The following is a 14,431-nucleotide window of genomic DNA, read 5'->3' as shown; positions in this document are numbered from 1 at the left end:
AGGAGAGATGAGAAGGTTCCTTTGGAGTGCCATTGACGGAAAAGGGCTTCTGATGGGGAGGAGGTCTTTGGTGGCAACACACAGTTTGGGATTCTGGCTCTACTTTTGTTAGGATTTCTTTTCCTCTTCCTTGCAGTTTGTCTTTGTTTTATTATCTTTTTCTCTCCTTTTCCTCCTCTTTCACTTCATTATCTAGTCTTCTACTCCTTCCCATTGTCTCCCTCAATTTTCTTCTCCTAACCTCGTTGTGTCCTCCTTTCTTTCCCCTTCTAGGCAACATCTTCAGATCTTCTGCTGGAGCTCTCTTCACAGTGGGCCCTTCCCCTCTTGTCCAGCCCTCCTTTCAGCTGGCACACTCACCGTGACTGGTCTGAAGAATTCCCAAGGTTTCCTAATTAGACCTTCTTCCTCCTCCCCTTCCTCCTCCCCCTCTGTCTGTCCTTTTGGAAGTCAGAATTACAATGATTGCTGTATGCCTATGTTAGATCATTCAGTCTAACCTGTTCCAAAATGAACTTATTCTTTTCTCCCTTAAATCTGTTTTTCCTCTTTCTCCTTTCATTGCTTCTGTCACGAGTGCCCAACATTCAGTTCATTTCCTGTGTCTCAATGTTGACTCTGCTCTTCTTCATTTCCTTCACCACATTCACTTAATAAGCCCCTGACTGTACCTTCAGAATGGCTTTCATCCATCTACTTCTCTCCATTCACATTACCTAGTCGTATCCCTGGTATATGCTTCCCCCCATCCCTTGCTACCTGCCTAGAAAGTCTCCATCACATTACTGTTAGATGAATTTTCCTTATTCACACATTTGGTCAAGTTACTTTTTTTGGTCCAAAACCTTTAAATGACTCTATCCTGCCAACTCTATAAAGTCTAAATTGCATTGCTTGGCAGTCAGGGTCCCCACCATCCGATGGCATTGCTTCACCTTTCCAGTCTGATTTCATACCATTCACCTGCATGCACCATGTGCTTCTAGTCTCACTGGCTAAACTGCTTGTGATGTCATGCGATACAGGCCCCCAAGTTTTATTGCCTTTGCATATTCTACCTGTACTTAGACTTGTTGAAATAGATTATTCTTTCAACTCCTATTCAGCAACTGCCTCTTCCATGGAGACTTCCGTCATTCCTCTAGTCAGTAATAATGACCTTTCTCTGTTTTTGAAAATACCTCTATAAGAACATAGTAGGCACTATATAAATGCTGGTTCTCATCATCATCTTCTTTATTATTATCTTCCTGATGCATTTAGATGTTATTTAGTAGACACTGTAATTATTTTATGTAAGTGCAAGCAATAGACATTATGCTTACTGAAGACCAGAACTGGTCAGTACCAAGAACAGCACTCAGCAGAGTGACATTGACTTGAACTCCTTTAAGAAACAATTCCAAGATGTTGCTTTCACGTGCTCCTTGCAGACCCTTCGAGTTGCTGGGCCATTCGCTGTGGTCTTCTTTGTTGTTGTCATCTTCCTGGGCTCTTTTTACTTGATTAACCTGACCTTGGCTGTCGTCACCATGTCATACGAGGAGCAAAACAAAAATGTGGCAGCTGAGACAGAAGCAAAAGAGAAAATGTTCAAAGAGGCTGTGGAGCTGCTAAAGCAAGAACAGGAGGTGAGTGCCCCTGGGGTGTGGGTGCATAAGGAGGAGGCACACGCTGGGAATGCTGTGCATCCCAGCAGGCACCAGGGACATGGTGGGCAGGGCTCAGGACCAGGATAAGACAGCTGCTTTACACTCTCGTTTTACCATTGCCACCCTAGTTCTCATCACTGTAGATCATTTGCTATCCATCAATAAGTAAGGATTTAGTGCCGAAAGTAGATAAGGCACTGTGCTAGGCACTGGGGATCTAAGAACAAAAAAGAAATGATCCCCTTCCCCCATCCTGAAGGCGTTTACTTCCTTTTAAGCGCAACAAGAGGTTCACATATAAAGAAGTGCCAAATGTATACGAAATCCACAGTAATGGAGGTGGGGGGTGACACTGGCTGAGACAGCTGGGACAAGGTTCCTCGAGGACATAGTGGCAGAGTCAAGCTTTGAAGGAAGCTCTGGAATTCTAATGTAGACGCGAGGGAGAAGTGAGCTGGGATTCCTTTTCTGAAACATGGACAGAGCCGAAGCTTCGCTACTTGCCTCGGTGGGAAATAAGGAGATCTAGTAAATGACAGCTTAGCAACCGTGTTGCAAACAGTCCCTGCAAGGCACTGCCCGGGGAGATCTTCCATCTCACGCCACTGCGGACGAAGGCGGCCGAGGAGCGGGGGCGCCGCCAGGGAGGCGATCTCGGAGTGCCTTCCGAGGAAGAACAAAGTCCTGAGGAATTTTGTCTTTTCAGCGCTAGGGTCGTGTGGCTTGGTCCTATCGTCTCTTCTGTACGGTGAAGACTGAGATTCAGCAGTTTGGTGGTGGTCAGTGACTATAAAACCCAGATTCAGATCAGCAGCGATAGATTCTTTGGTATTCAAGGGACTTGTGTAACGGGATTTGGTAGAAAAAACCAGTGGTACCAACTCTCTATCCCTTCTTGGACTGCTATTGTGTTGCTAGAGGGAGTATGTATCTACCCTTTTGCTCATAAGGTGCTTCAGCAAGCAATTCCTTTTTGGAAAAAAAAAGTTTTATGTTGTTAGGACTTCTCTCTGCAATGATTTTTTAGGGCCTTTAGGGCAGGGAACATACCTTGTCCTTTGGTGTGTTCCCTAAAGCTCCTGGCACCATTTTGGTTCTCTGTAATCATCAGGGCTTGCTGGGTGCAATTACTGTGATAAGGGGAGTGGGGAGGGCATAAGCTCTGCCTAGATGGAAGCAGGGCCTGGGAGAGCTGGGAGACCTCTCCCTCTGATATTTGAAGGGTCTCTTGTTTCATTTGCGTAAATACTACCTCTGCTAAGGCAAATCCAAATGCATCCACATTCTAATAGATGTTTCCTTGAGTCATTGTGGTCAAAAAGTTTCTCATGTAGTAGTCAACTCTCTGGGAATGAGTCTTTCCTCACTAACCAATGCTGGACCTGGCATATCAGCTTTTATGAGGCCAGTTATTGAAACATTTCCAGTTTTAAGATCTTTAAGAGCTCATTCTCACTCAACATAGCCTTTGAACATGCAGAGTCACCTTTATACCCTACAATAAGGTACATTTTATGTAAAAATGTATAGAAAATGAACTCATGCCCTTAATGAATGTAAGACTAGGCATAGGAAATGGACAAGCATGGCTAGGTAGTGATCTGCATTATTGAAGAGAACATTTAATTCATTGAGATCACAGGTTCATTTGATTATGAGAAAAGAAGCTCAATCATAATGGCAGGGGACGTTTGGACAGGTGCTCACAGAGGGGAAGGATAGTGCAGTAGGTCCGTGTTCCTCAGAGAATTCAGAGAGAGGTGAGATCATGGGGGTCAGGTGGGTTGGGGGTGTTGGTGGCAGGAGGGGGTCATGACTGATCAATGGATTTTTGACGTTTCAGACTCTCGTTGCTCTGGGAATTGATAGGAGCTCACTTAATTCCCTTGAGACATCCTCCATTTCTTGCCAAAAGAGAAGCCTGTTTAGCAACAAGAGAAGGAAATCCTTCCTTGTGGGAAATTCTGGGCAAGATCAAGCTCCGCTCTCTGATCCTGATGAAGGCATCCAAACCAAGGTAAGGCCACAGTCCTGGAAACTGAGGATACTGGGCCAGCAGTGACTCAGGAGATGCCGACTCAGTCTAAGAACTTCTCCCTGAGGGGGAGGGGAGGATGGTCACAAAGCATATTGTCAGAGTCAGGAAGGAAGAATTCAGTCAATTGCGAAGTACTATGTGCCAGGCACTGTGCTAAGCACTGGGGATACAGAGAAAGCAAAAACATGGTCCCTGCCCTCAAAAGACTCCCTAATGGGAGGAGACTAAATCCCAATGGTGATTTACAGAACAGTGTAAATGGGAGGTCACCAGAGAGGCAAGAGGCTGGCAGGGGACAGGAAAGTGGACAGAGAATGGGTTTATGCAGATGTGAGATTGGAGCAGTGTCTAGAAGGAATCTAAAGAAGCCATGAGGCAGAAGTGAGGAGGAAGGACAAGTGGAGACATGAAGGAAAGCCAGTGTAAAGACATGGAGGTGCTAGACAGAAAGCTGCATATGAAGACTAGCTAAAATGCCAGTGTAACCCAATCAGAGAATATATCCAGGGAGCCAAGTATAAGAAGACTGGAAAGGTAGGAAAAGGCCAGGTTGTGAAGGGTTTTAAAAGTCAGAGGATTTTAGACTTGATCCTGGAGGTACTAGGGAGCCCTTGGAGTTTATTGAGTTGATGAGGTTAGGGCCAGCTAGGTGGTGCAGTGGATAGAGCTCTGGGATGGGGAAGATTCCTTTTCCTGAGTTCAAATCTGACCTCAGACACTTCCTAGCTGTGTAATGTGAAAAACCCAAATGGGGTCAAGGAGAATTGGACACAACTGAAAAATGACTCAACAATAGCTGGGTTGGGAGGGGCAAATGACCATTGTTCAGTCGTTGCAGGTCAGAACTGCATTGTAAGAAAATCAGGGGGGAGGGAATTAAAGTGATGGTGCAGGTGTGAGGTAATAGGGGCTTGCACCAGGTGGTGGCTTTGTTAGTAGAAAGAAGGGGACATATAAGGGAGGAGGAATATGTTGGGTGAATGTAAGTGAGAAGTCAACAACAACATCAAGACTGACAACCCGGGAGACCAGGAGGATAGTGATACCTTTGACGTTAACAGGAAAGTTGAAGAGAGGGCAGGGTTTGAAAATAGTTTTGTTTTGGACATGCTGCATTTGAGATGTCTTTGAGACACCCACTTTGATATGTCCAAAGCAGTTGATAGCGTGGGGCTGGAGCTCAGTAGAGAGACCAAGCATCTGTATTTAAACACACATATACAATTTATATATTTATGTGTACAGACATAAATGTGCCTATGTGCAAAACGTAAATACATATGTGTATAGGTATATAATCTATATACCTATATACATACATTTACATATACATGTACATGAGTTTGGGGTATCTTCAGGATTTCCAGTTTGATGTATCCAAACGGTGTTCTCAAATCCAGTGTGCCTAAAACAGAACTTACTGTCTTGTACAGTACAGGTGTATGTGTGTGTACATATATACACACACGTGTATGTATATATACATATACATGTATGTACATATGTGTATCCATGCACATGCATATACAAATATGTGTATATACATATCAGTTATTCATGTCGAGGTGGTAACGAAATTACACAGGAGCTGAGAGAGGCCTCGTCTTCAGTTTGGGCTTTACATTTTTGTGGAAGATGAATTTTTTTTTTTTGCTATTGAATCATTGTTTGTCAGTTCCAAATTTCTTCACTTCTCAAAGTATCACCTGAAAGTCATTGGAAAAGGCCCAGAAGTCTAATAGAAAATTTCCTTTCCTTAGTATCTGGTCAAGTGGGCAGGTCATAACCTTTTGACCTTCATTTCCCTCATCTGTAAAATGGGAATGATCGTATCTTTAGTATCCCCTTCATCAGGTTGTAATTAGGGTCAAATGAGATAATGAATATCAAATGCTTTGCAAACATTAATCGCTGCATAAGTGTTATTATTATAACTTCCCCCTCCTATAATGAATCACAAAAAAGAGAGCTCCCTCATGGACAGATTCTAAGTATAGTAAAACTACAGTCATTCGCATCTTCAGGGGGACTCAGTCATCCTATGTAGCTGAGTGTTCTGGAGAGCATATAGAAAAGGTCCCAGATAGTTTAAGCTATTAAAGAGATAGATATGGATATATTCGTATATGTGTGTATGTATATAGTTACCTGCATGCATATATATGCATGCACATATACATATATACACAAATACACACATATAGTTGTTGTTCAGTCAGTCAGTCAAGTCCAAGGCTTTGTGACCCCATGGACCACACTGTCCATGGGGTTTTCTTGGCAAAGATGCTGGTTTGCCATTTCCTTCTCCAGTTGATTAAGGAAAACAGAGGTTAAGTGCTTTGCCCAGGGTCACACAACTAGTGAATGTCTGAGGCTGGATTTGAACTCAGGCTTTAGGCCCAGTGCTCTATCCATTGAGCTATCTAGCTGCCCCATATGTATGTACATATATGTATAATAGACACATCATATATACGTGTGTATGTATGTATATAATTGGGCTTAGACATCTGGATGCCTTATATCTCTCCTCTCCTTCTTTCCCCACCCCCTCTTCCTCTCCCTCTAGTGAAATAGATATGTAAGGCACTAAGCTGCCTAAACCCAATCCCTCATCTCATTTATTAAATGTAGGAAGGCAAAACTGTCAGCAATGACTATTTACCTGACACTGTGGCTGACTTGCACTATCTCTCAGGAGGCTCCTCTAGATCAGGTGTGCCTGCCAACTGGGCGTGATCTTTGTTCTCAGTAAATTCATAGTTTTGTGTCATTGTGATACAGCAACAGCTATTGAACCAAACCAAGCGCCTTTCCCAGAACTTGTCCATGGATTGTTGGGATGATCGCGGGGACACCTTTCAGAGGCAACGCGCCCTAAGTGCCGTCAGCATCGTCACCATCACTATGCAGGGTGAGTGATTTTTCCATGTGTTTCTGTTCCCTTCCATGTCAAGCAACAGTGGAAATTCTACATGCTTTTTGACTTGTCTTCCCTCTGTTTCTGCCAGGTCCTCCTCCTTCCCTCCTCTCAGATTGTCTTGAAATTCTGGAACCTTGTGAAATATGCCCCAGCCTGACCTTCTGTTTAGTTCTGTTGTCAGCTACTTAACTGATATTTTCCCCCTCTTTTTAGAGTATGAAAAGTCACAGAAGAAATGCCTTCCGTGTGAGAGTAACCTTATCTCCAAATACTGCATTTGGGAGTGTTGTCCCCTGTGGCTACGTATTAAAAGGATTGTGGGGCTAATTATCATGGATCCTTTTGCTGACCTGGTTATCACCATTTGCATCATTGTCAACACTGTATTCATGGCAATGGAGCATTACGGACAGACACCTGACTTTGAAAACTTGCTCAGCACAGGAAATTATGTGAGTGTGGACATGATCTTTTCATAGCTTCTATTTATCTGGCACTTTGAGGTTTTCAGAGTACCCGGGTAACAAGAGCCCTGAGACACAGATAGGATAAGCTATGTGGTCTTCATTTTGTAGATGAGGAAAACTGAGGATCCGAAAGGTGTGCGAGACTAGGCGGTGAATAAAAGGGAACTGAGGCAAACTGAGGAATGTTTTTCTTCCAGACAACTTAACTATTTATTAACAGTGATGAGTAGATCTGTTAATAAAGTGGGTCACCGGCCACCTCAACAAAGCTAGGGAGCCACGGAGAGACTACATTTTGAGCTAAATTGAGAAATGGGGTTTGACAAAATGAGAAATAGCATCAATTACAAAGTAGAATTGTTTTTTAAATGATACTGCATAATTTTAATTTTCCTCAACTAGGAAGTAGCAGAGGGGGCATCCACGTCCTCTGGTCATTCCACAGTTCTTCATTGCCTTAGAAGTACTGGGAGCTATCATCTGAAACCTAGAATAGTATCCCTTTTATGTGTAAACCATAAAAAAGAGGTAGCTAAAGCCCGATTTGCAATCACTGGGAAGCCTTAGGTGTGAGGAGATTTAATACCAGAAGGCTAAGGAGTCACCCTGTGCCTCGAGATAAACTATATCAGTTGGTACTACAGCTGATAAGGAGGACAGAACCAGTTTTATTAAGCTTATATACCTTAATAGCCTCAGGTCCCAAGATTTTATCATTCTTTCCATGGATAGTAATAAAGATAATAATGATAATTACAATAATAGCAAGCATTTTATGGTGCTTGAAGGTTTGCAAAGCACTTTCCATGTGTAATCTCATTTGATCTTCACAATAACCCTGTGAAGTGGGTGCTGTTATTAATTCCATGAGGAAACTGAGCCACGGGGATGCTAAGTGACTGGTCTAGGGTCACATGGTTAGTAAGTGTCTGGAACAGGATTTGACTTTGGCCTTCCTGACTCCAACATTCTTTCCATTGTACTGCCTTGCAATCTTCTATGCTATAGCAGTGTTCATGAATTGATCTGAAAAACAAAAATAAAAACATAATTTGATAACTCTCTGTGATAAGCTTCTCTGAGCTTGGTGAGGCTTGTCTCCAGAAAATATAATCCATAACTGGGTGTGTGCTCAAGGCTTTTCAGCTTAGTTCTGCTGGTATACCCTTTGAAAACTCATTCACTAGACTCAAATAGTCATTAGTGGGTCCATACTATTTGGAGAGCAGTGTTATGTTTTTGCCTTCCCCTCCCCGCCAAGTTCTGTTTTTGTTTCTGTGCTGTTCAAATGCCTTATTAATGACTTGAATGATAGCATGAATTTGCTTGTCAGATTTGTAGATGACATGAAGCTGGGAGGGATTGGGAACTTCCTGGATGATAGGAACTAAAAAGATCATAATTGGCCAGAATGATGGGTCGTCACTAGTCAAATGAAATATAGTGAGTATAAATGCAAAATTGGACACTTCAGTTCAAGAAACTTCAGAGCTGGAAGAAGGTGATGAATGGACTCCCTGGGACACAGCTCTTCTCCATAATACACAAAATAACAAATAATAAAAGCCCCAAATGCAACAAAATTAGCAATGATAGATAGAAAAATGGAAAGAAGCCACCACAAAAAAAAGAAAAGCATAAAACAAAAGAACTGAAGACCACTATTCATCAGCCTGTTATTTCACCCTGGTATTACCCTACCTTTCCCATAGTCTGAAGTCATTTTGGTGAGGCAGTCTCTAAGTTTCTTGTAGATTCTTGTAGTAGCACCCTAGTACATCTAGGGTGGCCTGCTAGCACAGGTTCTTTGATCTGCTTTATAAAGGAAAGACAGCTTCCAAGGGGTTAACAATCCTTCTTTAATTAAACATATATAAGTCATTCACTAGTTCAGGGGAAAAGTCAGCACCCTGCACGTGGATAAAACACAAACAGAGAAAATACAAGTAGATAAATTAGCACAAAGATTCAATAGACAGTGCTCTTACTATCTGAACAAAGTAATACAACCACCTACATACACCATTGGATTTGAGAGCACAAACCTCTGAGTAGCTGGGGGCCCACAGCTACTCAGAGTCATGTCAAGGGAATCAGAAGGTTCTTCTCACAACTTCCCAGTACACATAACAAAGACTTCGCTCCTGATGGGTTCAGAGCCAGTAGGCAAACCTACATGATTCAGCACAGCTATGAATCATCAGGGTTCAAAGGAGATCAATCCTTCAGATGTTTTCAATGAGCCTGGAAAACTGAACATCAGAAAAAAGATAACAAAAACCCCACTTTGCTTGCTCTTACAGTTACACCAGTTTTAAGCACTTAAAAAAATTTCAAAGGTATAACTTTTTTACAGAGTCTTGGTGGGAAGTGAGGAGAGCCCATTTCCAATCTTGATGTTTTTGGCTAACAAAGTATAGTCAGTAAGGGTTAAGGGAGGGCCACAGCAGATAGGAATCTTCATGGAAAAGACTGGTAGTAAGAAGCATGTTTATAGCAAGACTATTATAGAAAATTAGAAGAGTTGTTAATAAATAGACAAAGCCCCATAGCTAGTGTTGACCTGAAAACTTGTTGAAGAAAAGGCAACATGGCTAAATGCATACATTTTATGATTTAATTAATTAATTGATCAATTCCCCATAAAGAAAACAGTTACATAATGCATTATGGAGCCAGAAATGTTCTGGCTACCCAGTGCAGAAATCCTCTGGCTTATATACATTTTGCCATGAGGAGGAAACTCTCTTAACTAAGCAAATCATAAATTCAGTAAGACAAGACAATTAACAAAGCAATATCAATCAAATGTTGGGATTCCAAGCTGGGTAAACATATGTCTCGGTGACAAGGAAGGAAGGAAATCCCACCACTAGCAAGTGGCAGGCTTCCTGCCCCAAACAGATAACTGATGCAGGAAAGGGCAAACAATGTTCAATAGAAACCCAGGATGCCTATTTTTCTTTACCATGAATATCCCATAACATAGTATGTGTCCATTATTCAAGATATGTCATAACATAGTATGTGTCTATAGATAATAAGATACAAAGGAGAGTCCCATTATTCAAGATATGTCATAGGTTAAAGGTCTCCCAAGGAGTGCAGAGTCAGCCCTGGCTGGCTTTTGCTGACACAGGAAGAGGCACTCTCTGAGTCCGCTTCAGAGAGAACAAAGAGATTATTCCAAAAATTTATAGTAAACATTATCATTCCCTCCTTTTGGTCAAAGGCAAGCCGAAGGCTTCGCCTGTAGACCAACAAAGATAAGAAAAAAAAATCTCTAAATAACCAGTAGTGTGAGAGTTTACTCTTCATGCAAGTCTGGTCCAGGCTCTTGGGAAAGTCGTCTATGTCTGATGGCATCTTCTTCAGGCCTCTTCAAAATTGGAGGGCATGATCCACTCAGGACTAGGAGCAATGGAGGTGACAGATGGATCCAAGAGTTTATACAGAAAACTTGACAGGGTCTCCCAGAAAACATGATTTGATAATTGAAATGAAACAATACAACATAGTTAACATGGCTAAAGACACTTAGCAATAGTTCAGTTTCCCAGCCATGCAGGGCTAGGTTCAAACAACACAGTGAAGTTTTTTTACAGTTCACAAATTGCATTTTTACATTGTCAGGTACAGATTAAAACTTAGATGGCTCACAATAGACTAGTTTTAAAAGGGAGATTTACATGTCACCAATATAAACAAGAAAATTAAACATGAACCATACAAATCAATGTAATTATTATTTCAAAGTTAATTAACATTAAGTTCCTTGTATCCCAGTAATCCATTCTTAATTTTCATTTAAACAAAACTTTGAATCCCAGATTTCTCATGTAGTTATCTGATACCTAGATATCTTTTCTTTGACAATAGGTTTTATTCTTGGGACAGTTCAAAAAGAGAATTCTGCTTTTCTGGTTAAGATCTAGAAGTTCCCAGATACTTCAGACAATATAAATTAGTACAATTACTTAAAATTTGTTCTCCATTTTTGAAATTTCAGAAAATTTCAGTTCACATTATTTACTGTTTCTATCTTTACCTAACTCTTGTACCTAGAATAAGAATCTTTCAAAATGTGAGGGTTCAACTATAAAATGAACTCATCTGCCTGTTAAATTGTTGGACAGATATTTTAATGGAGAAGAAATAATTTCACTTACTTTTACTACTATCCTATACAAATTTTATGCAAAAATCCAAATTTGAGATCTTATTATCCAAAAGCATGACAAATTTTAGAAGTCAATGATGTACATTTGCATATAATTCTTAGAGGAATCAGGCTGATCCTGTTGTTTTTCCTCAAAATTTGCTACTCTATTTAATTAGACATCTATCACATTACATCTTTGTGTTATTACCTGATCTAATCATTTCCTCGACGTTATCTCTATATTATATTTATTTTTATTTGGCCAGGAAGTAGGTTAAAATTGTAAGCTATTCATTCCTGCACCCCATTATGATAACTCAGAGATGCTCCAATTTCCATTTATTATTTGATAGACTTAGTATTGTACTTACAGAACTTCTTAATCATAAAGATTTGCTATAAAAGAAAAAGAGGGACAATGTTAACAGAAGGAAAGAATCTCCTTAGTTCTGGTTGATTCCAGGAATAAGCCATTATCTGACATGTAATCATGAGGTTACCAGGTGCTGAAAGCAGGGCTTAGAGGTGATCAGGTGGGAGATTTCCTTTTTCAGAAAGGAAATAGCACATTTGGGAAATAAAGTTAGGAAGATCCTACCTAGGCCGTGTCCAAGGTTGTCTTCAAAACCTTTCCAAGCATCCACCATTAGCCTGCAGAACATGTCAATTGGCTTTATGATAACTTAGACAAGTATTCCTGTAATCAGAACTTCAAACAATAGTAAATTGCAGTCCCAGTCTTATATAGCAAATAAATATTGGCTGGTATCCCTCAGATAAAATACTTCCTCACACTTTAAACCATCTGAAACTGACACAAAAGTGTCCAGAACAACTATCTAGGAGCAAGAGGGGTTTAGAAAACCCATATTTATTCCCAAATCTTATCTACCTTTCATAGTTTCAAACAGAACTTAATTTATCTTTCCAAATCTCTCAATCCTATTCTTCCATTTGCTTTTACATTTTAACCATAAGACAAGATAGCTCATAAGTTATTACTTTTTACTAGCATAACTGTACTGGAATCTCATTCCAGCTTAAACAAAACAAAGAGGTTAATGACTAAATTTATAGTTTGATGGAATTATGTCTTTGTTTCACAAGTTGTTATTCTTCCCTAATTATACTCACCCTGGAAGAATAAGATACTTCAGGAATTAAATCTTTTACATAATAAATTTAAACGCAAACTTTAACTCTGACTTAGGCCATAGAATGACTACATATTCAGATCAAAACAACTTAATTTCACAGTATATCATTTTGAAGTTTTAGTAGGCCTTCTAAGAATCACATATGATTTTTCAAAACAGTTCTTCTAAAAGTATTTCCCTTCTTTAAAAACAGTTTAAAATTTACTCTAATGTTCACTAAACTTTTACCAAGAAAACTAGTTGGAAACTTTTAAAATGCTTGATATCTCTTTCTTTTTTTTCTTAAGCAAAAATAAACCTTTAAAACTGGAATTCATTAAAGCTGAGTTGTTGCAAAAAATGTTCTTAAGTAATATGAATTTCCAAAGTATTATAACAAACTAAATTCTTAATTATTACAGTATTCTTAGATATAAGAGACTGACTCACAAAAAAAACACTTGCTTTTAAAATCCTTTTAAACAATGGGAACATCTTAAGGTGAGTCTTAAGTAGTTTACATAAATTTCTGCATATGTTCTAATTTCAGATAAAAATAATATTAGATTTCCCAGTAAGATTACACAAAAGGCTCACATGTTTTGCTGGTCACTTGTTATTGACCACAGAAATTTGCTATAGAAGGAAAAAGCAGGGACATATGACATACCAAATATGACAGGATAAAACATCCTTTACTCTGTTTGAATTCAGATGGGAGTGAAATTCTCCAATCATGCAGTATCTGTTTCATAGCCAGACTCAGGAATAGACAGGTGAGAAACATTCCTTTTTTTTTTTTTTAAGGGAACACAATAGGGAAACTGAGCCAGGGGGAACCCATCCTAGATTGAATTTAGAATTGTCCCCTCAGTGTTTAGTCAGATGAGAAATATTCCTTTGTGGCATGTGTCTCAGATACTGATTTAATGCAGACAACTATACCTAAATTCAAACTCAAAACAAAAAATAGTAATGGTCCCAAATGCCTTTTACCTTAAATAGCAAGTTTCACTAATCACAACTTAGAGTCAGATAACAGTTATTTCCACTCTCTTGGAGTTACAATAAACAATAAAGATTCACCAGGACACACACACGTAAGGGATTCCATTTAACATCTTTCCTTCTCAAATTTAAAACTTTCTGATGTAAAAGCCAATTATTAAAAATTTTCTCTATCTATTACAACTTCTGTGCAAGTAATATTCATTGTTTAGAATCTGAATTAACAAACCAAATTCCTTTACTGAGACTGATGATCTTACCCACAGGAATGGGAGGACTGTTCTGAATGAACAGAAGGAATTGAAATAAAGTTTTCACTCCATTCCCTCCTTTCCATACAGAGGAATCGCTTAACAATTTTAGGTTTCAGCATTAAAACAGTAATCCCAAATAACTTAGTTAACAATCCTACAACTTCATAGAAGATAGCCAAATTGTTTAGCTTTAACTTTTTTAACAGACAAGTGTGAAAATACCTGATTTTCTAAATGACAATTACAAAACATTATAAGACAAAGTTAGGAGGACTGATAAAGTAACATAACTGGTGTTACACAATTTTCCCAACATCTTTTAGTTTCAACAAAATTCAAATTAAAAATTGCTTTGTCTAACACTATTTCTAGATTACAGTGGTCACTCAATTTTCACAATCTAAGAGAAATTCAGAAATACAGTCCTAGAAATACAGTTTTAACACAACAATAACTGCAGATGGTATAATTTGCATTTCTAGAAATTATTGATCTTATTACTTTTAGCAATTAAAACAACTTCAAAGGTAACAATTACATTTGAGAGATAATAATGTTGTATGTAACATATACCAGTCATTATGTTAAGCATTTTACAATCATTTTATCATTTTGATCCCATAACAACAAGCACAATTATTTTTACATATCAGAAAATGGGTCAAACAGAGATAAAATACTTTTTTGCAATTGAACAGAGAAGTGAAGCTTACCAAGAGCAGAGAAACTGATGTCCCAGTGGTGATTTTCGCAGGCATAGTTTAGAGAATGCTCGCTACAGGCCTGATTCG

At 39.3% G+C, this 14,431-nt stretch overlaps 1 protein-coding gene across 6 annotated transcripts in view; it reads left to right on the top strand.

Annotated features, from left to right (window-relative positions):
• The window catches only part of SCN11A (sodium voltage-gated channel alpha subunit 11), a 229,891-nt gene that overhangs the window by 138,121 nt on the left and 77,339 nt on the right, over positions 1 to 14,431 (top strand). For all 6 annotated transcript variants that reach the window (XM_072598947.1, XM_072598948.1, XM_072598944.1 and 3 more), the window contains 4 exons: positions 1,434 to 1,631; positions 3,496 to 3,669; positions 6,475 to 6,604; positions 6,827 to 7,065. In XM_072598947.1, the coding sequence (XP_072455048.1) occupies positions 1,434 to 1,631; positions 3,496 to 3,669; positions 6,475 to 6,604; positions 6,827 to 7,065 (741 nt within the window). The remainder of the gene's footprint in view (positions 1 to 1,433; positions 1,632 to 3,495; positions 3,670 to 6,474; positions 6,605 to 6,826; positions 7,066 to 14,431) is intronic.

The sequence above is a fragment of the Notamacropus eugenii genome, chromosome 3 (genome assembly GCF_028372415.1).
Source record: "Notamacropus eugenii isolate mMacEug1 chromosome 3, mMacEug1.pri_v2, whole genome shotgun sequence".
NCBI classification, from domain to species: Eukaryota; Metazoa; Chordata; class Mammalia; order Diprotodontia; family Macropodidae; genus Notamacropus; species Notamacropus eugenii.
This window is presented reverse-complemented; position numbering and strand designations above follow the sequence as displayed.